At 57.9% G+C, this 26,181-nt stretch overlaps 2 protein-coding genes across 3 annotated transcripts in view; one reads left to right on the forward strand and one right to left on the reverse strand.

Annotated features, from left to right (window-relative positions):
• Positions 1-11,261, forward strand: part of ATP2A1 (ATPase sarcoplasmic/endoplasmic reticulum Ca2+ transporting 1) — a 38,154-nt gene extending 26,893 nt beyond the window's left edge. Inside the window, exons 16-23 of the mRNA XM_086872150.1 lie at positions 761-981; positions 3,347-3,549; positions 4,797-4,882; positions 5,558-5,691; positions 6,973-7,090; positions 8,021-8,138; positions 9,475-9,507; positions 10,732-11,261. Of these exons, the coding sequence (XP_086728276.1) occupies positions 761-981; positions 3,347-3,549; positions 4,797-4,882; positions 5,558-5,691; positions 6,973-7,090; positions 8,021-8,138; positions 9,475-9,479 (885 nt within the window). The 3' untranslated portion in view covers positions 9,480-9,507; positions 10,732-11,261. The remainder of the gene's footprint in view (positions 1-760; positions 982-3,346; positions 3,550-4,796; positions 4,883-5,557; positions 5,692-6,972; positions 7,091-8,020; positions 8,139-9,474; positions 9,508-10,731) is intronic.
• Positions 11,262-12,041: 780 nt separating this feature from the next.
• MFAP4 (microfibril associated protein 4) lies at positions 12,042-26,077 on the reverse strand. 2 transcript variants are annotated; one of them, XM_086872178.1, is made up of 7 exons: positions 25,994-26,077; positions 24,962-25,095; positions 22,626-22,692; positions 19,595-19,752; positions 16,851-16,947; positions 15,133-15,315; positions 12,042-12,424 (listed from the first exon to the last, which is right to left on the reverse strand). In XM_086872178.1, the coding sequence occupies exons 2-7, from the start codon at positions 24,965-24,967 to the stop codon at positions 12,177-12,179; spliced, it is 759 nt and encodes a 252-aa protein (XP_086728304.1). In that variant the 5' UTR covers positions 24,968-25,095; positions 25,994-26,077; the 3' UTR covers positions 12,042-12,176. The 2 variants fall into 2 exon arrangements, with proteins under 2 accessions (XP_086728304.1, XP_086728305.1); XM_086872179.1 differs by lacking the exon at positions 25,994-26,077 and adding an exon at positions 25,749-25,765.
• Positions 26,078-26,181: the final 104 nt, after the last annotated feature.

Raw genomic sequence — 26,181 nt, forward strand, 5'->3', positions numbered from 1 at the left:
ATAGGTTTGAGAGGGTTTGGGGGTTGGTGGAGGTGGTTTTGGAAGTCTACCATGGGTTTGAGTGGGTTTGGGGGTTGGTGGAGGTGGTTTTGGAAGTCTACCATGGGTTTGAGTGGGTTTGGGGGTTGGTGGAGGTGGTTTTGGAAGTCTACCATGGGTTTGAGTGGGTTTGGGGGTTGGTGGAGGTGGTTTTGGAGGTCTACCATGGGTTTGAGTGGGTTTGGGGGTTGGTGGAGGTGGTTTTGGAGGTCCACCATGAAGTTATGGGGGTATGGGGGTTGGTGGAGGTGGTTTTGGAGGTCCACCATGGGTTTGAGTAGGTTTGAGGGTCAAAAGATCTTGGTGGACCTGGTTTTGGAGTTCCACCACCAAGTTAACTCCATTTCTGATTCTTCCAAACGTGGTTTTTGAGTTTCCACCACCTCCTAACGTAGTTACGGAGTCCCACCACCAATTCCACATCACTTTGAGGTTCCACCACCAACTTTTAACGTAGTTATGGAGTCCCACCACCAAATAAACCCCATTTCTGACCCTTCCAAACGTGGTTTTTGAGTTTCCACCACTTTTTAACGTAGTTATGGAGTCCCACCACCAAATAAACCCCATTTCTGATGGTTCCAAACGTGGCTTTTGAGTTTCCACCAACTTTTAACGTAGCTATGGAGTCCCACCACCAAATAAACCCCATTTCTGACCCTTCCAACACAACTTTTGAAGTCCCACCACCAACCCCGAGAACTTCTCGATGTCCCCTCAGACCGGCGACGGCGTCAACGACGCTCCGGCCCTGAAGAAGGCGGAGATCGGCATCGCCATGGGCTCGGGAACCGCGGTGGCCAAGACGGCCTCGGAGATGGTCCTGGCCGACGACAACTTCTCCACCATCGTGGCGGCGGTGGAGGAGGGCAGGGCCATCTACAACAACATGAAGCAGTTCATCCGTTACCTCATCTCCTCCAACGTGGGCGAGGTGGTCTGGTGAGCGCCCAGTTTGGACCAGTTTAAACCAGTTTGGACCGGTCTGGACCGGTTTGGACCAGTTTGGACCAGTTTGGTGGAGTGTCCTCGATGGATTTTTTTCTTCTTCTTCTTCTTCTTGGAGCTGCTGAGTTGGGGCTCTGTTCTGGCCCGGTTTAAACCAGTTTAAACCAGTTTGTCCCAGTTCCCATCCCGGTTCCATCCCAGTTTATCCCAGTCCATTCCAGTCCATCCCAGTCCATCCCAGTTTATCCCAGTTTGTCCCAGTCCAAACCAGTCCCCTTTTAACCCCTCCCAGTCCATCCCAGTTCCATCCCAGTTTGTCCCAGTTTGTCCCAGTCCATCCCAGTCCATCCCAGTTCCCATCCCAGTTCATCCCAGTCCATCCCAGTCCAAACCAGTCCAAACCAGTTTGTCCCAGTTTGTCCCAGTCCATCCCAGTCCCCCTTTAACCCCTCCCAGTCCATCCCAGTTCATCCCAGTCCCCGTTTAACCCCTCCCAGTTTGTCCCAGTCCATCCCAGTCCAAACCAGTTCCATCCCAGTCCCCATTTAACCCTTCCTGGTCTCTCCCAGTTTATCCCAGTCCCTCCCAGTTCCCATTTAACCTCTCCCAGTTCATCCCAGTCCAAACCAGTTCATCCCAGTGACCCCAAATCCCCTCCCAGTCCATCCCAGTCCATCCCAGTTCCCGTTTAACCCATCCCAGTTCATCCCAGTCCAAACCAGTTTGTCCCAGTCCAAACCAGTTCCATTCCAGTCCCCCTTTAACCCCTCCCAGTCCATCCCAGTCCCTGTTTAACCCCTCCCAGTTTGTCCCAGTCCATCCCAGTTCCCATTTAACCCATCCCAGTTCCCTCCCAGTTCCCATCCCGGTTTATCCCAGTTCCATCCCAGTCCAAACCAGTCCCCATTTAACCCTTCCCGGTCTCTCCCAGTTCCCTCCCAGTTCCCGTTTAACCTCTCCCAGTTCATCCCAGTCCAAACCAGTTTGTCCCAGTCCATCCCAGTCCCTCCCAGTCCCCTCCCAGTCCATCCCAGTCCCTCCCAGTCCCCTCCCAGTCCATCCCAGTCCCTCCCAGTCCCTCCCAGTCCATCCCAGTCCATCCCAGTCCCTCCCAGTCCCTCCCAGTCCATCCCAGTCCATCCCAGTCCATCCCAGTCCATCCCAGTCCCTCCCAGTCCATCCCAGTCCATCCCAGTCCAAACCAGTCCATCCCAGTCCATCCCAGTCCATCCCAGTCCAAACCAGTTTGTCCCAGTCCATCCCAGTGACCCCAAATCCCCTCCCAGTTCCCTCCCAGTCCATCCCAGTCCATTCCAGTACAAACCAGTTTGTCCCAGTCCATCCCAGTCCCTCCCTTTTCATCCCAGTCCAAACCAGTCCAAACCAGTTCCATCCCAGTCCATCCCAGTCCATCCCAGTCCCTCCCAGTCCATCCCAGTCCATCCCAGTTTGTCCCAGTCCATCCCAGTCCATCCCAGTCCATCCCAGTCCAAACCAGTTACATCCCAGTTCAATCCCAGTCCCTCCCAGTCCATCCCAGTCCATCCCAGTCCATCCCAGTCCATCCCAGTCCATCCCAGTCCATTCCCAGTCCCTCCCAGTCCATCCCAGTCCATCCCAGTCCCTCCCAGTTTGTCCCAGTCCATCCCAGTTCCCATTTCATCCCTCCCAGTCCATCCCAGTTTGTCCCAGTCCCTCCCAGTCCCTCCCAGTGACCCCAGTGACCCCTCCCAGTCCCTCCCAGTCCATCCCAGTTTGTCCCAGTCCCTCCCAGTCCCTCCCAGTTCCCATTTCATCCCTCCCAGTCCATCCCAGTTTGTCCCAGTCCATTCCAGTGACCCCAAATCCCCTCCCAGTTTGTCCCAGTCCCTCCCAGTTTGTCCCAGTCCATCCCAGTCCCTCCCAGTCCCCCTTTAACCCCTCCCAGTCCATCCCAGTCCATCCCAGTCCATCCCAGTCCATCCCAGTCCCTCCCAGTTTGTCCCAGTCCATCCCAGTTCCCATTTAACCCATCCCAGTCCATCCCAGTTTACCCCAGTTCCCTCCCAGTCCATCCCAGTCCCTCCCAGTTCATCCCAGTTTGTCCCAGTCCATCCCAGTCCATCCCAGTCCCCCTTTAACCCCTCCCAGTCCATCCCAGTTTGTCCCAGTCCATTCCAGTCCCTCCCAGTCCCCCTTTAACCCCTCCCAGTCCATCCCAGTCCAAACCAGTCCAAACCAGTCCATCCCAGTCCCTCCCAGTCCCTCCCAGTCCATCCCAGTCCCTCCCAGTCCCTCCCAGTCCCTCCCAGTCCCTCCCAGTCCCTCCCAGTTTGTCCCAGTCCCCTCCCAGTCCCTGACCCCTCCTCCCCTCCCCCAGCATTTTCCTGACGGCCGCCCTGGGCCTGCCCGAGGCTCTGATCCCGGTGCAGCTGCTCTGGGTCAACCTGGTCACCGATGGTCTCCCGGCCACCGCCCTGGGCTTCAACCCCCCGGACCTGGACATCATGGACAAACCTCCCAGGAGCCCCAAGGAGCCGCTCATCTCCGGATGGCTCTTCTTCCGCTACCTGGCCATCGGTGGTGAGACGGGGCTGGGGTCACCTGGGAGGTCACCTGAGGGACACCTGAGGGGCAGCTGAGGGTAGGTGGGGGTGATTGTGGAGGAGGTTCCTTGAGGAACCTCCATGAAAGCATCTGGAGAGCCCAAAAAACCACCTGGAGATAGCAAAAAGTCACCCTGAGATGACCCCGTGGAGAAGGTTCCTTGAGGAACCTTCAAAAAACCACCTGGAGATACCAAAGAACCCAAAAAAACACCTGGAGATACCAAAGAACCCAAAAAACCACCTGGAGATAGCAAAAAGTCACCCTGAGATGACCCCGTGGAGAAGGTTCCTTGAGGAACCTTCAAAAAACCACCTGGAGATACCAAAGAATCCAAAAAACCACCTGGAGATACCAAAGAACCCAAAAAACCACCTGGAGACAGCAAAAAGTCACCCTGAGATGACCCCGTGGAGAAGGTTCCTTGAGGAACCTTCAAAAAAACACCTGGAGATACCAAAGAACCCAAAAAACCACCTGGAGATACCAAAGAACCCAAAAAACCACCTGGAGATAGCAAAAAGTCACCCTGAGATGACCCCGTGGAGAAGGTTCCTTGAGGAACCTTCAAAAAAACACCTGGAGATACCAAAGAATCCAAAAAAACACCTGGAGATCAAAAAAACCCAAAAAGCCACCTGGAGATAACAAAAAACCATGTGGAGATCCCAAAAAACCACCTGGAGATCAAAAAAAATCACCGAGATGACCCCGTGGAGAAGGTTCCTTGAGGAACCTTCAACAAAACACCTGGAGATCCCAAAGAACCCAAAAAACCACCTGGAGATCAAAAAAAATCACCCTGAGATGACCCTGTGGAGAAGGTTCCTCGAGGAACCTTCAAAAAACCACCTGGAGATCCAAAAAAAACCCAAAAAACCACCTGGAGATACCAAAAAACCACCTGGAGATCCCAAAGAACCCAAAAAACCCCTGGAGATACCAAAAAATCACTTTGAGGCCTCCTCGTGGAGGAGGTTCCTTGAGGAACCTCCATAAAAGCATCTGGGGATCCAAAAAAACCCACCTGGAGATCCCTGTGGAGAAGGTTCCTTGAGGAACCTCCATAAAACCACCTGGAGATGCCAAAGAACCCTAAAAACCACCTGGAGACCCCCCAAAACCACCTGGAGACCCCCCAAGGTGGCCCCTTGGAGACCCCCAGGTTGTCCCCAGGTTGTCCCCAACCCCCTCCCCCCACCCACCCGGTTGTCCCCTCCCAGGTTACGTCGGGGCCGCCACGGTGGGAGCGGCCGCCTGGTGGTTCCTCTTCGCTGAGGATGGACCCAACGTCAGCTACCACCAGCTGGTGAGTCCCAAAGTGTCCTCGAGGTGTCCTCAGGTGTCCCCAGGTGTCCCCGAGGTGTCCCCGAGGTGTCCCCAAGCTCTGATGACCCCAGGATGTTCCTGAGATGTTCCTGAGATGTTCCCGAGGTGTCCCCAAGCCCTGGTGACCCCGGGATGTCCCCGAGGTGCCCCTGAGATGTTCCTGAGATGTTCCTGAGATGTTCCCGAGGTGTCCCCAAGCCCTGGTGACCCCAGGATGTCCCCGGGATGTCCCTGAGATGTTCCTGAGATGTTCCTGAGATGTTCCTGAGATGTTCCCGAGGTGTCCCCAAGCCCTGGTGACCCCGGGATGTCCCCGAGGTGCCCCTGAGATGTTCCTGAGATGTTCCTGAGATGTTCCCGAGGTGTCCCCAAGCCCTGGTGACCCCGGGATGTCCCCGAGGTGCCCCTGAGATGTTCCTGAGATGTTCCTGAGATGTTCCCGAGGTGTCCCCAAGCCCTGGTGACCCCGGGATGACCCCGGGATGTCCCTGAGATGTTCCTGAGATGTTCCTGAGATGTCCCTGAGGTGTCCCTGAGGTGTCCCCGAGCTCTGATGGCCCCGGGATGTTCCTGAGATGTTCCTGAGATGTTCCTGAGATGTCCCCAGGATGTCCCCAAGCCCTGGTGACCCCGGGATGTCCCCGTGTCCCCCCAGACCCATTTCATGCAGTGCTCCGAGCACAACGTGGAGTTCGAGGGGTTGGACTGTGACATCTTCGAGTCTCCGGTGCCGATGACGATGGCGCTGTCGGTGCTGGTGACCATCGAGATGTGCAACGCCCTCAACAGGTGAGGAACATGGTCACCATGGGCATGGTCATGGTCATGGTCATGGTCACCATGGTCACCTTGGTCATGGTCATCATGGTCATGGTCATCATGGTCACCATGGTCACCTTGGTCATGGTCATCATGGTCATGGTCATCACGGTCATCGTGGTCACCTTGGTCATGGTCATGGTCATGGTCATCATGGTCATGGTCATCATGGTCACCTTGGTCATGGTCATCATGGTCATGGTCATCGTGGTCACCATGGTCATGGTCATGGTCATGGTGGTCACCTTGGTCATGGTCATCATGGTCATTGTGGTCACCTTGGTCATGGTCATGGTCATCGTGGTCACCTTGGTCATGGTCATCATGGTCATGGTCATCATGGTCATTGTGGTCACCTTGGTCATGGTCACCATGGTCACCTTTGTCATGGTCATGGTCATCATGGTCACCATGGTCACCTTGGTCATGGTCATCATGGTCACCATGGTCACCTTGGTCATGGTCATGGTCATCATGGTCATGGTCATGGTCATGGTGGTCACCTTGGTCATGGTCACCATGGTCATGGTCGTGGTCACCTTGGTCATGGTCATCATGGTCACCATGGCCACCATGGTCATCATGATCATCTTGGTCATGGTGGTCACCATGGTCATGGTCATGGTGGTCATCATGGTCATGGTCACCATGGTCATGGTCATGGTGGTCATCATGGTCATGGTCACCATGGTCATGGTCATTGTGGTGACCATCGAAATGTTCCCAATGTCCCCATGACCTCCTGGTGACCTCCTGGTGACCCTGTGGTGACCTCCTGGTGTCCCCATGATGTCCCCATGACCTCCCGGTGACCCCAATGATATCCCCAACATCCCCATGACCTCCCGGTGACCTCCTGGTGACCCTGGTGACCCTGTGGTGACCTCCTGGTGTCCCCATGATGTCCCCATGACCTCCTGGTGACCCCAATGACATCCCCAACGTCCCCATGACCTCCTGGTGACCTCCTGGTGACCCTGGTGACCTCCTGGTGACCTCCTGGTGACCCTGTGGTGACCTCCTGGTGTCCCCCTGATGTCCCCATGACCTCCCAGTGACCTCCTGGTGACCCTGGTGACCCTGGTGACCTCCTGGTGACCCTGGTGACCCCATGGTGACCTCCTGGTGACCCTGTGGTGACCTCCTGGTGTCCCCCTGATGTCCCCATGACCTCCCGGTGACCTCCTGGTGACCCTGGTGACCTCCTGGTGACCCTGTGGTGACCTCCTGGTGTCCCCCTGGTGTCCCCAGCCTGTCGGAGAACCAGTCCCTGGCCCGGATGCCACCATGGGTGAACATCTGGCTGATGGGCTCCATCTGCCTGTCCATGTCCCTGCACTTCGTCATCCTCTACATCGACCCCCTGCCCGTAAGGGGACACCGGGGACACCACGGGTGGTGGCCACGGGGACCTTGGGGTGGTGGCCTTGGGGACCTTGGGGTGGTGGCCATGGAGACCTTGGGATGGTGGCCTTGGGGACCTTGGGATGGTGGCTTTGGAGATGTTGGGTTGGTGGTCATTGGGGTGGTGGCCATGGAGACCTTGGGGTGGTGGCCATGGGGACCTTGGGGTGGTGGCCTTGGGGACCTTGGGGTGGTGGCCTTGGGGACCTTGGGGTGGTGGCCATGGAGACCTTGGGGTGGTGGCCATGGGCTGGTGACCTTGGGGACCTTGGGGTAGTGGCCTTGGGGTTGGTGGCCTTGGTGGTCCTGGGGATGGTGGCCATGGAGATATTGGGTTGGTGGTCACTGGGTTGGTGGCCTTGGGGACCTTGGGGTGGTGGCTTTGGGGGTGGTGGTCATTGGGTTGGTGGCCTTGGGGACCTTGGGGTGGTGGCCATGGAGACCTTGGGTTGGTGGCCATGGAGATGTTGGGTTGGTGGCCTCGGGGACCTTGGGGTGGTGGCTTTGGGGGTGGTGGTCATTGGGTTGGTGGTCACCAAGATGGCGACCACGACCCCGTTGACCTTGGCCTGAGTGACCGTTGGGTTCTGATGACCACGGGTGGGTTCTGGTGGCCACAGCTGGATTCTGGTGGCCACAGTTGGGTTCTGGTGGCCATGGGTGGGTTCTGATGACCACAGTTGGGTTCTGGTGGCCACAGTTGGGTTCTGGTGGCCATGGGTGGGTTCTGATGACCACAAGTGGACTCTGATGACCACGGGTGGGTTCTGGTGGCCACAGCTGAGTTCTGGTGGCCACAGCTGGGTTCTGGTGGCCACAGCTGGGTTCTGGTGGCCACGGGGGCGGCCGTGGTGGCCCTTGAGGAGGTCCCAACCGCGTCCCACGATGTCCCCAGATGATCTTCAAGCTGACGCCGCTGACGCTGACCCATTGGCTGATGGTCATCAAGATCTCCTTCCCGGTCATTCTGCTGGACGAGGCCCTCAAGTTCATCGCCAGGAACTACCTGGAGGGTGAGGGGTGGGGCCGGACCCCCGGGTTGTCCTCTCCTGACCCCCCTTGAGGTCATCTCCACCTTCTGTGGTCACCTCCATGGTGTCCGGGTGACCGCGGCCGTCCCTGTGTCCTCTCCACCATCTCCTGGTCACCTCCGTGGTCACCTCTGTCCATCCCCTGTCCCCTTGACCATCTCCATGGTCAGCTCCATGGTCCATGGTCACCTCCTGGTCACCTCCATGGTCACCTCTGTCCATCCCTTGTCCCCTTGATCACCTCCATGGTCAGCTCCATGGTCCATGGTCACTTCCTGGTCATCTCCATTGTCCATAGTCACCTCCATGGTCACCTCCATGGTCACCTCCATGGTCACCTCTGTCCATCCCCTGTCCCCTTGACCATCTCCATGGTCACCTCCATGGTCCATGGTCACCTCCTGGACACTTCTGTGGTCACCTCCTGTCCCCCTGACCATCTCCTGGTCACCTCCATGGTCCATGGTCAGCTCCTGGTCATCTCCTGTCCATCCCCTGTCCATCTCCATGGTCATCTCCATGGTCACCTCCATGGTCCGTGGTCACCTCCTGGTCATCTCCTGTCCATCCCCTGTCCCCCTGACCATCTCCTGGTCACCTCCATGGTCACCTCCATGGTCACCTCCATGGTCACCTCTGTCCCCTCCCGTCCCCTCCTGTCCCCTGACCGTGTCCATGTCCCCTCCATGGTCACCTCCACGGTCCATGGTCACCTCCATGGTCACCTCCATGGTCCATGGTCACCTCCTGTCCCCTCCTGTCCCCTCCTGTCCCCTGACCATGTCCATGTCCCCTCCATGGTCACCTCCATGGTCACCTCCTGTCCCCTCCTGTCCCCTGACCGTGTCCATGTCCCCTCCATGGTCACCTGCATGGTCACCTCCACGGTCCATGGTCACCTCCTGGTCACCTCCATGGTCACCTCCTGTCCCCTCCTGTCCCCTGACCGTGTCCATGTCCCCTCCATGGTCACCTCCATGGTCACCTCCATGGTCCATGGTCACCTCCTGGTCACCTCCATGGTCACCTCCTGTCCCCTCCTGTCCCCTGACCGTGTCCATGTCCCCTCCATGGTCACCTCCATGGTCACCTCCATGGTCCGTGGTCACCTCCTGGTCACCTCTGTCCCCTCCTGTCCCCTCCTGTCCCCTGACCATGTCCATGTCCTTTCCATGGTCACCTCCGTGGTCCCCTCCATGGTCACCTCCATGGTCACCTCCATGGTCCATGGTCACCTCCTGTCCCCTGCTGTCCCCTGCTGTCCCCTGACCGTGTCCATGTCCCCTCCCCCCTCTCATCTCCATCTTCTCATCCCCAGCGTGACCCCGCCCGGCCCCGGCACCGCCCACAGGTACCCAGGGGACACCTGAGTGTGTCACCACCTGTGTCACCTCCTGTGTCACCTCCTGTGTCACCTGAGTGTGTCACCTCCTGTGTCACCTCCTGTGTCACCTCCTGTGTCACCTGAGTGTGTCACCTCCTGTGTCACCTCATTGTCACCTGTGTCACCTGAGTGTGTCACCACCTGTGTCACCTCATTGTCACCTCATTGTCACCCCAGTGTCACCTGTGTGTCACCTGTGTGTCACCTGTGTCACCTGAGTGTGTCACCACCTGTGTCACCTCACTGTCACCTCATTGTCACCCCAGTGTCACCTCATTGTCACCTGTGTCATCTCAGTGTCACCTGAGTGTCACCTGTGTCACCTCATTGTCACCTGAGTGTGTCACCACCTGTGTCACCTCATTGTCACCTGAGTGTCACCTGAGTGTGTCACCACCTGTGTCACCTCATTGTCACCCCAGTGTCACCTCATTGTCACCTGAGTGTCACCTGAGTGTCACCTGTGTGTGTCACCTGTTCCCTGAGTGTCACCTGTGTCATCTCAGGGTCACCTGTGGTCACCTGTGGTCACCTGATCGTGTCACCTGATCATCACCTGTGGTCACCTGACCGTGTCACCTGACTTTCCCCTCACTGTCACCTGACCGTGTCACCTGTGGTCACCTGTGGTCACTTGTGGTCACCTGACCATGTCACCTGTCCCTGTACTGTCACCTGATGGTCACCTGTGTCACCTGTGGTCACCTGTGGTCACCTGACCGTGTCACCTGTCCCCTCATTGTCACCTGTGGTCACCTGTGGTCACCTGATGGTCACCTGTGTCACCTGACTTTCCTCTCGTGGTCACCTGACCGTGTCACCTGTCCCCTTATTGTCACCTGTGGTCACCTGATGGTCACCTGTGTCACCTGACTTTCCTCTCATGGTCACCTGACCGTGTCACCTGTGGTCACCTGACCATGTCACCTGATTGTCACTTGTGTCACCTGACCGTGTCACCTGTCCCCTGATTGTCACCTGTGGTCACCTGACCGTGTCACCGTCCCCCGTCCCCCCCCCTCAGGTGACACCGTTGTGGGGGAGGGGCGGGATGGAGGCGGCGGGGGGTGGGGGTGGGGGTGGGGGTGGGGGAGGGGAATGATGCGCCCCCCCCCCCCGCGATGACGTCACCGCGATGACATCACCGTGACGTCACCTCCGTGTCCCCTCCCCCCCCCCCCCCCCCCGCAGTGGACGAGGCCACCCGGAAGCACCGGAAGTGACGCGGGGGAGGGGTCGGACCCGCCCCTCCCCCCACCCCCAGGACAATTCCGCCCCTCCCCCACCCCCTCCCCTCCCTCATTGCCCCTCCCCCACCCCAGGGGGAGGGACCCGGTGGGGGGGGGAGGGGCTTTGGGGGTCGCCCCCTGCAGTGGGGCCCCCCCAAACCCCTCCCCCACCCCCCCCGAAATCTGCCCCTCCCCCCACCCCTCCCCCCGCCCCTCCCCCCGCCCCTCCCCCCCCGGCGTCGCTTATTTATTGCCAATAAAGGGAATCGCCCCTCCCCCACCCCCTCCCGCCCCTCCCCCACTCCCGAAATTCGGCTCTGGGTGGTTTTTTTTTAAGGGTTGGGGGAGGGGAGGGGGCGTGGGGGGGTGGGGGAGGGGCTGAGAGACCTCGCAGACCCCAAAACACCTCAAACCTCCCCAAAAATCCCACCCTGAGAAACCCCCCCGAGATGTTTCCACCACCCCAAACTCCATGGGGCAATTAAGAACCTCGTTAATTAAGGATGGGAGGAGCTAATTAAGGGTGGGGGAGGGGCTGAGAGACCTCCCAGACCCCAAAACACCTCAAACCTCTCCAAAAATCCCACCCTGAGAAACCCCCTCGAGATGTTTCCACCACCTCAACCCCACTGACCAATCAAGATCTATGTTAATTAACAGTGGGAGGAGCTAATTAAGGGTGGGGGTGAGGCTGAGGGACCTCCTAGACCCCAAAACACCTCAAACCTCCCCAAAAATCCCACCCCCAAACCCCCCCGAGATGTTTCCACCACCCCAAACCCCACTGACCAATCAAGATCTCCATTAGTTAAGGATGGGAGGAGCTAATTAAAGGTGGGGGAGGGGCCGAGTGACCTCGCAGGCCCCAAAACACCTCAAACCTCCCCAAAAAATCCCACCCCAAAACCCCCCTGAGATGTTTCCACCACCTCAACCCCACTGACCAATCAAGATCTTCGTTAATTAAGGATGGGAGGAGCTAATTAAGGGTGGGGGTGAGGCCAAGGGACCTCCCAGACCCCAAAACACCTCAAACCTCCCCAAAAATCCCACCCCCAAACCCCCCCGAGATGTTTCCACCACCCCAAACCCCACTGACCAATCAAGATCTACGTTAATTAACAGTGGGAGGAGCTAATTAAGGGTGGGGGTGAGGCTGAGGGACCTCCCAGACCCCAAAACACCTCAAACCCCCCCCAAAAAACCCCACCCCCATCCATCCCCACCACCCCAAGAACCCCCCCGAGATATTTCCACCACCCCTCCAAACCCTTCCAGCAGAGCAATCAACGCCGGGGTCTTTATTGGAGGACGGGGTGGGCGTGGCCAAAGGGGGGGTGGAGTGAGGATGAGGACGAGGAGGAGGAAGACGAGGAGGAGATGGTGGGGGAGGGGTGGAGGTGACCTTCAGAGGCGCCGGATCTTCATCTCGCTGCGCTTGAGGGAGTAGTAGAAACCTTTCCACTGGGCCCAGTTGATGCCGTTGGCGTAGGACAGGTGAGGCCCGGCCAGGTAGAAGCCGTTGAGGTTGGAGAAGTGGCAGCTGCGGAACCACCAGGCCCCCGAGGAGAGGGCGGCGCAGTTCTGGGCGAAGAGGTCCTGGTCGCGGTCGAAGGTGGAGAACTTCTGGCCGTTGTGGTAGCTCAGGGAGTCGCCTGAGGGTGGGGGGTGGATGGTGGGGAGTGGTGGTGGCTTCGTGGATCTTCTCGGGGTGGGTTTGGGTTGGTTGGTCACCGTTGATAAACACTGACCGGCATTGGTCAGCGGCCACCACTGACCTCAACCGGCCACCACCGACTACCACTGACCTCCATTGGCCACCACCGACCACCACCGACCTCCACCGACCACCACTGACCTCCATTGGCCACCACCGACCACCACTGACCTCCAGCGACCACCACTGACCTCCATTGGCCACCACCAACCACCACTGACCTCCACCGGCCCCCACCGACCTCAACCGGCCACCACCGACCACCACTGACCTCCACCGGCCACCACCGACCTCAACCGGTCACCACCGACCACCACTGACCTCCACCGGCCACCACCGACCACCACTGACCTCCACTGGCCACCACCGACCACCACTGACCTCAACCGGCCACCACCGACCACCACTGACCTCCATTGACCATCACTGACCTCCATTGACCACCATTGACCTCCACTGACCTCCATTGACCATCACTGACCTCCATTGACCACCATTGATTTCCATTGACCTCCACTGACCATCACTGACCTCCATTGACCTCCATTGACCTCCATTGACTTCCATTGACCACCAATGACCACCACCGACCTCCATTGACCACCATTGACCTCCACTGACGTCCATTGACCTCCATTGACCTCCACTGACCATCACTGACCTCCATTGACCTCCATTGACCACCATTGACCTCCACTGACCTCCATTGACCACCACTGACCACCACTGACCTCCATTGACTTCCATTGACCTCCATTGACCTCCACTGACCTCCATTGACCATCATTGACCTCCATTGACCTCCATTGACCTCCACTGACCTCCATTGACCACCACTGACCTCCATTGACTTCCAATGACCACCGATGACCACCAATGACCACCAATGATCTCCAATGACCAACAATGATCTCCAATGACCACTGATGACCACCGATGATCTCCAATGACCACCAGTGGCCACCAATGATCTCCAATGACCACCAATGGCCACCAATGATCACCAATGGCCACCAATGATCTCCAATGACCACCAATGACCACAGATGACCTCCAATGACCAGCAATGATCTCAAATGACCACCAATGGCCACCAATGATCACCAATAACCACCAATGACCACCAATGATCTCCAATGACCACCAATGATCTCCAATGACCACAGATGACCACCAATGATCTCCAATGACCACCAGTGGCCACCAATGATCTCCAATGACCACCAATGACCACCAATGATCTCCAATGACCACCGATGGCCACCAATGATCTCCAATGACTACCAATGACCACCAATGATCTCCAATGACCACCGATGACCACTGATGACCACCAATGACCACCAATGACCACCACTGACCTCCAATGACCACCAATGATCACCAATGACCACCAATGACCACTGATGACCGCCAATGATCTCCAATGACCAGCGATGACCACTGATCACCACCAATGGCCACCAATGATCTCCAATGACCACTGATGACCACCGATGATCTCCAATGACCACCAATGACCACCGATGATCTCCAATGACCACTGATGACCACCGATGATCTCCAATGACCACCAATGACCACCAATGACCTCCAATGACCACCAATGACCACCAATGACCACCAATGGCCACCAATGATCTCCAATGACCACCAATGGCCACCAATGATCTCCAATGACCACCAATGATCTCCAATGACCACGGATGACCACTAATGATTTCCAATGACCACGGATGACCACCAATGACCACCGATGACCACTGATGGCCACTGGCCACTCACCGGCTCCTCCGTCCACGAATCCGGCCACGTGCAGGGCGTAGCCGTCCTCCTGACCCCCTCCCCCACTGACCACTGACCACCATTGACCTCCAATGACCACCAATGACCACTGATGATCTCCATTGACTTCCAATGACCACCAATGACCACCAATGACCACCACTGACCACTGATGACCACCAATGGCCACCAATGATCTCCAATGACCACCAATGACCACCGATGACCACCGATGGCCACCAATGATCTCCAATGACCACCACTGACCACTGATGACCACCAATGGCCACCAATGATCTCCAATGGCCACCGATGACCACTGATGACCACCAATGACCACCAATGACCACCAATGGCCACCAATGATCTCCAATGGCCACCAATGATCTCCAATGACCACCAATGACCACCACTGACCACCAATGACCACCAATGATCTCCAATGACCACCAATGACCACCACTGACCACCAATGACCACCACTGACCTCCAATGACCACCAATGATCTCCAATGACCACCAATGACCACCACTGACCACCAATGACCACCACTGACCTCCAATGACCACCAATGATCACCAATGACCACCAATGATCTCCAATGACCACCAATGATCTCCAATGACCACCGATGACCACCAATGACCACCAATGACCACCAATGACCACCAATGACCACCAATGATCTCCAATGACCACCAATGACCACCAATGACCACCAATGATCTCCAATGACCACCAATGACCACCAATGACCACCAATGACCACCAATGATCTCCAATGACCACCAATGACCACTAATGATTTCCAATGACCACCAATGACCACAGATGACCACCACTGACCACTGGTCACTCACCGGCTCCTCCGTCCACGAATCCGGCCACGTGCAGGGCGTAGCCGTCCTCCTCGGCGCTGACCGCGGTGGGGGACAGCGCGAAGGAGCCGTAGGTGGCCGCGGCCGAGTTGTTCTCGAAGTCCTCGAGCTCCACCCGCAGCTCGTAACGGGCCTGGAGGGTCAGCAGGGCCAGGGACTGCAGGCCTGGGGTCACACAGGGGTCAAAGGTCACTCAGGGGTCACTCAGGGTCAGCAGGGCCAGGGACTGCAGGCCTGGGGTCAAAGGTCAAAGGTCACAGAGAGGTCAGAGGTCACTCAGAGGTCACTCAGGGGTCACTCAGGGGTCACTCAGGGTCAGCAGGGCCAGGGACTGCAGGCCTGGGGTCACACAGGGGTCAAAGGTCACTCAGGGGTCACTCAGGGTCAGCAGGGCCAGGGACTGCAGGCCTGGGGTCAAAGGTCAAAGGTCACAGAGAGGTCAGAGGTCACTCAGAGGTCACTCAGGGGTCACTCAGGGGTCACTCAGGGTCAGCAGGGCCAGGGACTGCAGGCCTGGGGTCACACAGGGGTCAAAGGTCACTCAGGGGTCACTCAGGGTCAGCAGGGCCAGGGACTGCAGGCCTGGGGTCAAAGGTCAAAGGTCACAGAGAGGTCAGAGGTCACTCAGAGGTCACTCAGGGGTCACTCAGGGTCAGCAGGGCCAGGGACTGCAGGCCTGGGGTCACACAGGGGTCACTCAGGGTCACTCAGGGGTCACTCAGGGGTCAAAGGTCACTCAGGGTCACTCAGGGGTCACTCAGGGGTCACTCAGGGGTCACAGGTCACTCAGGGTCACTCAGGGTCACTCAGGGTCACTCAGTGGTCACTCAGGGGTCACTCAGTGGTCAGTGTCACTGGTCAGTGTCAGTGGTCAGTTGGTCAGTGGTCACTCAGTGTCCATACCCAGCCAGTACTCCCCGTCCGCCCGGCCGAAGCCGGACCTGTAGTCGCTCACTGGTCAGTGTCAGTGGTCACTCAGTGGTCAGTGGTCACTCAGGATGGGTCAGTGGTCACTCAGTGGTCACTCAGCGGTCACTCAGTGGTCACTCAGTGTCCATACCCAGCCAATATTCCCCATCCGCCCGGCCGAAGCCGGACCTGTAGTCGCTCACTGGTCACTCAGGGTTGGTCACTGGTCAGTGTCAGTGGTCACTCAGGGTGGGTCAGTGGTCACTCAGTGGTCACTCAGTCAGTGGTCACTCAGGAGTCACTCAGGGTCACTCAGGGTCACTCAGTGGTCACTCAGGGGTCACTCAGTGGTCAGTGTCACTGGTCAGTGTCAGTGGTCAGTTGCTCAGTGGTCACTCAGTGGTCACTCAGTGGTCAGTGGTCACTCAGTGGTCACTCAGTGTCCATACCCAGCCAGTACTCCCCGTCCGCCCGGCCGAAGCCGGACCTGTAGTCGCTCACTGGTCACTGGTCAGTGTCAGTGTCAGTGTCAGTGTCAGTGTCAGTGGTCAGTGGTCACTCAGTGGTCACTCAGTGGTCACTCAGTGGTCACTCAGTGGTCAGTTGGTCAGTGGTCAGTGTCCATACCCAGCCAGTACTCCCCGTCCGCCCGGCCGAAGCCGGACCTGTAGTCACTCACTGGTCACTGGTCAGTGTCAGTGTCAGTGTCAGTGTCAGTGGTCACTCAGGATGGGTCAGTGGTCACTCAGTGGTCACTCAGTGGTCAGTTGGTCAGTGGTCAGTGTCCGTACCCAGCCAGTACTCCCCGTCCGCCCGGCCGAAGCCGGACCTGTAGTCGCTCCAGCCCCGGAAGAAGCTGACGGAGCCGTTGAAGCGGCGCTGGAACACCTGGGGGGAGGGGCCAGAGCGGGGGGGAGGGGCCAGAGCGGGGGGGGAGGGGCCAGAGCAGGGGGGGAGGGGCCAGAGCGGGGGGGGAGGGGCCAGAGCGGGGGGGGAGGGGCCAGAGCGGGGGGGGAGGGGCCAGAGCAGGGGGGGAGGGGCCAGAGCAGGGGGGAGGGGCCAGAGCGGGGGGGAGGGGCCAGAGCGGGGGGAGGGGCCAGAGCGGGGGGAGGGGCCAGAGCGGGGGGGGAGGGGCCAGAGCGGGGGGGGAGGGGCCAGAACGGGGGGGAGGGGCCAGAGCGGGGGGGAGGGGCCAGAGCAGGGGGGGGAGGGGCCAGGGCGGGGGGGGGAGGGGCCAGAGCGGGGGGAGGGGCCAGAGCAGGGATGAGGGGCCAGAGCGGGGGGGGAGGGGCCAGAGCGGGGGGGGAGGGGCCAGAGCGGGGGGGAGGGGCCAGAGCGGGGGGGGAGGGGCCAGAGCGGGGGGGAGGGGCCAGAGCGGGGGGGGAGGGGCCAGAATGGTGGGGGAGGGGCAGAGATAATGGGGGAGGGGCGGGGTGGGGGAGGGGCAGAGATAATGGGGGTGGGGGGGCAGGAACAGTGGGGGAGGGGCCGGAACGGGGGGAGGGGTGGGGGGAAGGGTGGGGGAGGGGCGGGGTGGGGTGGGGGAGGGGCAGAGGAATAATGGGGGAGGGGCGGGAATGGTGGGGGAGGGGAGGGGTGGCAACGGTGGGGGAGGGGCAAGGATAATGGGGGAGGGGCAGAGATAATGGGGGTGGGGGGCAGGAACAGTGGGGGAGGGGCGGGGTGGGGGAGGGGCAAGGATAATGGGGGAGGGGCAAAGAAAATGGGGGAGGGGCAGGGAATAATGGGGGGAGGGGGAGGGGCGGGAACGGCGGTGGGGGAGGGGTGGGAACGGTGGGGGAGGGGCAAGGATAATGGGGGAGGGGCGGAGAAAATGGGGGAGGGGCAGGGATTAATGGGGGGAGGGGGAGGGGCGGGAACGGGGGTGGGGGAGGGGCGGGAAAATGGGGGAGGGGTGGGGGAGGGGCGGGGATATGGGGGGAGGGGCAGAGGAATAATGGGGGGAGGGGCGAAGCCGAAGGTGATTTATGGGGTGGGGGAGGGGCAACCCCGGGGTCATTTATGGGGGTGGGGGAGGGGCAATCCGGGGGGTTTATTCAGGGTGGGGGAGGGGCAATCCCGGGATTATTTATGGATGGGGGAGGGGCAATCCCAGGGTGATTTCAGGGTGGGGGAGGGGCAATCCCAGGGTGATTTCAGGGTGGGGGAGGGGCAATCCCAGAGTGATTTCAGGGTGGGGGAGGGGCAATCCCAGAGTGATTTCAGGGTGGGGGAGGGGCAATCCCGGGATTATTTCAGGGTGGGGGAGGGGCAATCCGGGGGTTTATTCAGGATGGGGGAGGGGCAATCACGGGATTATTTATGGATGGGGGAGGGGCAATCCCAGGGTCATTTATGGGGGTGGGGGAGGGGCAATCCTGAGATCATTTATGGGGTGGGGGAGGGGCAATCCGGGGGTTTTTTCAGGGTGGGGGAGGGGCAATCCCAGCGGGATTTTTTAGGGTGGGGGAGGGGCAATCCCGGGATTATTCAGGGTGGGGGAGGGGCAATCTGGGGGTTTATTCAGGATGGGGGAGGGGCAATCCTGGGATTATTTATGGATGGGGGAGGGGCAATCCCAGAGTGATTTCAGGGTGGGGGAGGGGCAATCCCAGCGGGATTTTTCCGGGGTGGGGGAGGGGCAATCCCAGGGTGATTTCAGGGTGGGGGAGGGGCAATCCCGAGATTTTTCAGGGTGGGGGAGGGGCAATGCCAGGGTAATTTCAGGGTGGGGGAGGGGCAATCCCGGGGTCATTTTTGGGGGTGGGGGAGGGGCAATCCGCTCGGGATTTTTCCGGGGTGGGGGAGGGGCAATCCCAGAGTGATTTCAGGGTGGGGGAGGGGCAATCCCAGAGTGATTTTTTCAGGGTGGGGGAGGGGCAATCCCGGGGTCATTTTTGGGGGTGGGGGAGGGGCAATCCCAGCGGGATTTTTCAGGGTGGGGGAGGGGCAATCCCAGCGGGATTTTTCAGGGTGGGGGAGGGGCAATCCCAGCGGGATTTTTCAGGGTGGGGGAGGGGCAATCCCAGGGTGATTTCAGGGTGGGGGAGGGGCAATCCCAGGGTGATTTCAGGGTGGGGGAGGGGCAATCCGGGGGTTTATTCAGGGTGGGGGAGGGGCAATCCCGGCGTTTATTCAGGATGGGGGAGGGGCAATCCCGGGGTCATTTATGGATGGGGGAGGGGCAATCCCGGCGGGATTTCAGGGTGGGGGAGGGGCAATCCCGGGATTATTTCAGGGTGGGGGAGGGGCAATCCGGGGGTTTATTCAGGGTGGGGGAGGGGCAATCCCGGGGTCATTTTTGGGGGTGGGGGAGGGGCAATCCTCTCGGGATTTTTCCTGGTGGGGGAGGGGCAATCCCAGAGTGATTTTTTCAGGATGGGGGAGGGGCAATCCCAGCGGGATTTCAGGATGGGGGAGGGGCAATCCCGGGATTTTTTCCGGGGGTGGGGGAGGGTCAATCCTCTCGGGATTTTTTCCGGGGGTCGGGGTGGGGGAGGGGGGGTGTGTGGGGTGTGTGGGGGAGGGGCGGTACCGTCCAGACGTGCCCCTCGGTGCTCATGTCGCAGTAGACGGGCACGGGGGGGCCGCTCCCCCCCCCGGGGGACACCAGGTACACCCCGTCCGCCCGAGCCCCCCCCGCGTGCACGTCCTGGCAGTCCCGGGGGGGGAGGGGCGGGCACAGCGGGGGGGCTGCAATGGGGGAGGGGGGAGGGTTTAAAAACCGGTTTAAAATCCGTCCCAGTTTAGCTCCAGTTCATCCCAGTTTATCCCAAACCACTCCCAGTTCCCCTTTAGCCCCTCTCCCGGTTTATCCCGGTTTATCCCAGTCCATCCCAGTTCATCCCAGTTCATCCCAGTTTATCCCAAACCGCTCCCAGTTCCCCTTTAACCCCTCTCCCGGTTTATCCCAGTCCATCCCAGTTCATCCCAGTTTATCCCAGTTCATTCCAGTCCCTCCCAGTTTATCCCAGTTCCCTCCAGTCCATCCCAGTCCCTCCCAGTCCATCCCAGTCCATCCCAGTCCATCCCAGTTCCATCCCAGTTCCCCTTTAACCCCTCCCAGTCCATCCCAGTTTATCCCAAACCCCTCCCAGTTTATCCCAGTCCACTCCAGTCCCCCCCAGTCCATCCCAGTTTGTCCCAGTTCCCATCCCAGTCCTGTCCCAGTCCATCCCAGTTCCTGTTTAACCCCTCCCAGTCCCTCCCAGTTCATCCCAGTCCCCCTTTAACCCCTTCCAGTCCATCCCAGTCCCCCCCAAACCTGTCCCAGTTCCCTCCCAGTCCATCCCAGTCCATCCCAGTCCCCTCCCAGTCCATCCCAGTCCCCCCCAGTCCCCCCCAATTCCCCCTAAACCCCTCCCAGTCCCCCCCAGTTCCCTCCCAGTTCATCCCAGTCCCTCCCAGTCCATCCCAGTCCATCCCAGTCCCCTCCCAGTTCAGCCCAGTTCCCTCCCAGTTTATCCCAGTTCCTGTTTAACCCCTTCCAGTCCATCCCAGTTTATCCCAAACCCCTCCCAGTTTATCCCAGTCCATTCCAGTCCCCCCCAACTCCTCCCAGTTCCCCCCAAAACCCCTCCCAGTCCAAACCAGTTCCCCTTTAACCCCTCCCAGCTCCCCCCAGTCCATCCCAGTCCCTCCCAGTCCATCCCAGTCCATCCCAGTCCATCCCAGTTCATCCCAGTCCATCCCAGTTCATCCCAGTTCCCCTTTAACCCCTCCCAGCTCCCCCCAGTCCATCCCAGTTCATCCCAGTTTATCCCAGTTCATTCCAGTCCATCCCAGTCCATCCCAGTTTGTCCCAGTTCATCCCAGTTTATCCCAAACCACTCCCAGTTCCCCTTTAGCCCCTCTCCCGGTTTATCCCGGTTTATCCCAGTTCATCCCAGTTCATCCCAGTTCCCTCCCAGTCCATCCCAGTCCATCCCAGTTCATCCCAGTTCCCCCCAAAACCCCTCCCAGTCCATCCCAGTTCCTTTCCAGTCCATCCCAGTTCATCCCAGTCCATCCCAGTTCATCCCAGTTCATCCCAGTTTATCCCACACCACTCCCAGTTCCATCCCAGTCCCCCTTTAACCCTTCCCAGTCCACCCCAGTCCCCCCCAAACCTGTCCCAGTCCCTCCCAGTCCATCCCAGTCCCCCTTTAACCCCTCCCAGTCCATCCCAGTCGCTTCCAGTCCCTCCCAGTTTATCCCAGTCCACTCCAGTCCCCCCCAACTCCTCCCAGTTCCCCCCAAAACCCCTCCCAGTCCATCCCAGTTCATCCCAAACCACTCCCAGTCCATCCCAGTCCCTCCCAGTTCATCCCAGTTCCCCCCAATCCCATCCCAGTCCCCCTTTAACCCTTTCCAGTCCATCCCAGTCCCCCCCAATTCCCCCCAAACCCCTCCCAGTCCATCCCAGTTCCACTTTTACCCCCAAAATCTCCATTTTGGACCCCAAAATCTCCGGGTTTTTTACCCCCAGTCCCTCCCAGTCCATCCCAGTCCCCCCCAATCCCCTCCCAGTTCAGCCCAGTTCCCTCCCAGTTTATCCCAGTTCCTGTTTAACCCCTCCCAGTCCATCCCAGTTCATCCCAAACCACTCCCAGTTCATCCCAGTTCCCCCCAATCCCATCCCAGTCCCCCTTTAACCCTTTCCAGTCCATCCCAGTCCCCCCCAAACCTGTCCCAGTCCCTCCCAGTCCATCCCAGTCCATCCCAGTCCCCCCCAATTCCCCCCAATCCCCTCCCAGTTCCCTCCCAGTCCCTCTCAGTCCCCCCCAGTTCCCTCCCAGTCCATCCCAGTCCATCCCAGTCCCCTCCCAGTTCAGCCCAGTTCCCTCCCAGTTTATCCCAGTTCCTGTTTAACCCCTTCCAGTCCATCCCAGTTTATCCCAAACCCCTCCCAGTTTATCCCAGTCCATTCCAGTCCCCCCCAACTCCTCCCAGTTCCCCCCAAAACCCCTCCCAGTCCATCCCAGTCCATCCCAGTTTATCCCAAACCACTCCCAGTCCATCCCAGTTCCCCCCAATCCCATCCCAGTCCCCCTTTAACCCTTTCCAGTCCCCTCCCAGTCCATCCCAGTTTGTCCCAGTCCATCCCAATCCCATCCCAGCTCCTCCCCAATCCCCTCCCAGTTTATCCCAGTATATCCCAGTTCCTGTTTAACCCCACCCAGTCCCTCCCAGTCCATCCCAGTCCCTCCCAGTCCCTCCCAGTCCATCCCAGTTTGTCCCAGTCCATCCCAGTCCATCCCAGTTTGTCCCAGTCCACTCCAGTCTCCCCCAACTCCTCCCAGTTCCCCCCCAAACCCCTCCCAGTCCATCCCAGTTCATCCCAGTTTATCCCAAACCCCTCCCAGTCCATCCCAGTCCCCCCCAAACCTGTCCCAGTTCCCTCCCAGTCCCTCCCAGTCCATCCCAGTCCCTCCCAGTTCCACTTTTACCCCCAAAATCCCCATTTTGGACCCCAAAATCTCCATTTTTCACCCCAAAACCGCCGGGTTTTTTACCCCCAGTCCCTCCCAGTCCCTCCCAGTCCATCCCAGTCCCTCCCAGTCCATCCCAGTCCCCCCCAGTCTCACCCTGGGGTCCGATGGGCTGTCCCCTGCTCAGGGTCCCCAGTGCCACCAGCAGCGCCACGGCCACCAACTGGGGGGGGTCAGGGGGGATTTGGGGGAAAGTTCTGGAAGATTCCGCGGGAAATTCGGGGGTCCCGGGAGGGATTGTGGGGGGAATTGGGGAATTTTGGGGGTCCCGGGTGGAATTTTGGGGGTCCCGGGTGGAATTTTGGGGGTCCTGGGTGGGATTTTGGGGAATTTTGGGGGGAATTGGGGAATTTTGGGGGGTCCCGGGTGGATTTTGGGGGGAATTGAGGAAATTCGGGGGGTCCCGGGTGGAATTTTGGGGAATTTTGGGGGGTCCTGGGGTGGATTTTGGGGATTTTAGGGGCTCCCAGGTGAAATTTTGGGGGTCCTGAGTGGATTTTGGGGAATTTTGGGGGGTCCCGGGTGGATTTTGGGGAATTTTGGGGGGTCCTGGAGTGGATTTTGGGGGGAATTGGGGAATTTTAGGGGGTCCCAGGTGGAATTTTGGGGAATTTTGGGGGGTCCCGGGTGGATTTTGGGGGGAATTGGGGAAATTCGGGGGGTCCCGGGTGGATTTTGGGGATTTTGGGGGGTCCTGGGGTGGATTTTGGGGGGTCCTGAGTGGATTTTGGGGAATTTTGGGGGGAATTGGGGAATTTTGGGGGGTCCCGGGTGGATTTTGGGGAATTTTGGGGGTCCTGGAGTGGATTTTGGGGGGAATTGGGGAATTTTGGGGAATTTTGGGGGGAATTGGGGAATTTTGGGAGTCTTGGAGTGGATTTTGGGGAATTTTGGGGGGAATTGGGGAATTTTGGGGGGTCCTGGGTGAATTTGGGGGAATTTTGGGGGTCCTGGGGTTCGATTTCGGGGGAATTCTGGAGATTTTTGGGACTCCCCGGGTGGAATTTTGGACGATTTTGTATTTTTTGGGATTTCCCGGATGGATTTTGGGGAGAATTTGGGGCTTTTTGGGGCTCCCCGGGGTGAATTTGGGTGAATTTTGGGGAAATTCGGGATAAATTCAGGAATTTGATGCTCCCGGGGTTGATTTTGGGGGGAATTTTGGAGTTCCTGGAAGGATTTTGGGGAGAATTTGGGTCTTTTTGGGGCTCCCCGGGGTGAATTTGGGTGGATTTTGGGATAAATTCAGGAATTTGTGGCTCCGGGGGTGAATTTTGGGGGAATTTTGGGGGAATTTGGGGCTTTCCGGGTTGAATTTTGGGAGAATTTGGGGCTTTTTGGGGCTTCCCGGGTGAATTTGGGGAGATTTTGGGGGTCCCGGGAGGTGAATTTGGGTGGATTTTGTGGAATTTTGGGCTTCCCGGGGTGAATTTTGGGGAAATTCGGGATAAATTCAGGAATTTGATGCTCCCAGGGTTGATTTTGGGGGGAATTTTGGAGTTCCTGGAAGGATTTTGGGGGGAATTTGGGGCTTTTTGGGGCTTCCCGGGGTGAATTTGGGGGGAATTTGGGGCTTTCCGGGTTGAATTTGGGTGAATTTTGGGATAAATTCAGGAATTTGGGGCTTTCCGGGTTGGATTTTGGGGGGAATTCGGGGCTTTTTGGGGCTTCCCGGGGTGAATTTGGGTGGATTTTGGGATAAATTCAGGAATTTGATGCTCCCGGGGTTGATTTTGGGGGGAATTTTGGAGTTCCTGGAAGGATTTTGGGGAGAATTTGGGGCTTTTTGGGGCTCCCCGGGTGAATTCGGGTGGATTTTGGGATAAATTCAGGAATTTGCGGCTCCGGGGGTGAATTTTGGGGGAATTTTGGGGGAATTTGGGGCTTTCCGGGGTGAATTTTGGGAGAATTTGGGGCTTTTTGGGGCTTCCCGGGTGAATTTGGGGAGATTTTGGGGAAATTCGGGATAAATTCAGGAATTTGATGCTCCCGGGGTGAATTTTGGGGGAATTTTGGGGGGATTTGGGGCTTTCCGGGGTGAATTTGGGTGAATTTTGGGATAAATTCAGGAATTTGTGGCTCCCGGATGGATTTTGGGGGGAATTTGGGGCTTTTTGGGGCTTCCCGGGTGAATTTGGGGAGATTTTGGGGGTCCCGAGAGGTGAATTTGGGTGGATTTTGTGGAATTTTGGGCTTTCCGGGGTGAATTTTGGGGAAATTCGGGATAAATTCAGGAATTTGATGCTCCCGGGTTTGATTTTGGGGGGAATTTTGGAGTTCCTGGAAGGATTTGGAGCATCCCGGGTGGGATTTTGGGGGGAATTTTTGCTTCCCGCCCGGGATTTGGGGGATTTGGGCTGGATTTGAGGGGATTTTGGGGGGATTTTGGGGGATTTTGGGGGGATTTTGGGGGATTTTGGGGGTCCCGTTACCTCCATGGCTCCGGAGCGGCTCCGAATCCGGGCGGGGGTTGGGGGGGGAGGGGAGGCCGGGGGCCCCTTTTGGGGGAGGGACCCCCGGCCCTGCCCTTTTTTGGGAGAAAAATCCCAAAATCCGCCCTTTTATCCTGCAAAAAAAATAAAAAAACCCCGATTTCCCCTTTTTTTTAATTATTTTATCGCGAAAAAATCTCAGATTTGGGGGATTTTTTTCCGCCATAAACTCATTTTTTTCCCTTTTTTCAGTGAAACCCCAAATTCGCTTTTTTTTTCCATTTGAATTCCCTCGGATTCGGCTCCAAAAATGGGGAAAAAACCCGAAATTTGTCACTAAACGGGGAGGAAAAAATCCAAAGTTTTGTTGCTGTCTGGGGGTCTTGTCTTTGATTTTTCCCTTTTTTTTTTCCCTTTTTTTCCCTCTTTTCCCCTCATTTTTTTTACTTTCCCCTCTCCTTCCCTCATCTTTTCCCAGATTTCCCCAATTTTTTCCCAGATTTCCCCCCAAATTTTCCCCTTTTTTTCCCTTTTTTTTTAAGGAAAAACTCTCCCGACCCCGCCCCTCCGAGACCCCTCCCCATTCCAACGTTTATTTTTAATGAATAAACCCCTAAACTTCATTTTTTTAAGGAAAAACCCCTTCAACCCCCTAAAAAAAAGTGGGAGTATCGGGAATTTGGGGTTTTCCCGCAAGGAAAATTTGGCATTTTTTACCGAATTTTGCTTTTTTATTAAAACCCGCTCCTCCTTTTTTTCTTTATGGGATAAAAAAAAAACCCCAAACCTCTGAATTCTGCCGTTTGTGGGGGAGAAATCCAAGAATTTTACAAGCAACGAATCCCGAGTTTTTGCTTTATTTTAAATAATTAAAAATTCCTTTCTCCTCCCTCCTCCCCCCTCCCCGACAAAACCTCGCTCATCCCCGCCCCTCCATAACGAACCCACCCATCCCCCGCCTTTTTCCTGAAGGAAACGCCCCGAATTCCACGTTTTTATCGGGAAAAAACAACTTTTTATTGGCGAAATTACCTTTTTTTTTTGGCGTGAGGGGAGGCCCCAAACTCCAGCGCCCCCTGGCGGCTCGGAGGACCCGCGTGAGGGGAGGCGGCGGCGGCGGGAAAGCCGCGCTCACAAGATGGCGGCGGCCGCGCGGTGCGCGCCGGGAGTTGCAGTCCGCGCCTCATTAACGCGCGGTAGGAGCAGCCGTTGATTAACTA

The sequence above is a fragment of the Cyanistes caeruleus genome, chromosome 39 (assembly GCF_971803275.1).
Source record: "Cyanistes caeruleus chromosome 39, bCyaCae1.hap1.1, whole genome shotgun sequence".
NCBI classification, from domain to species: Eukaryota; Metazoa; Chordata; class Aves; order Passeriformes; family Paridae; genus Cyanistes; species Cyanistes caeruleus.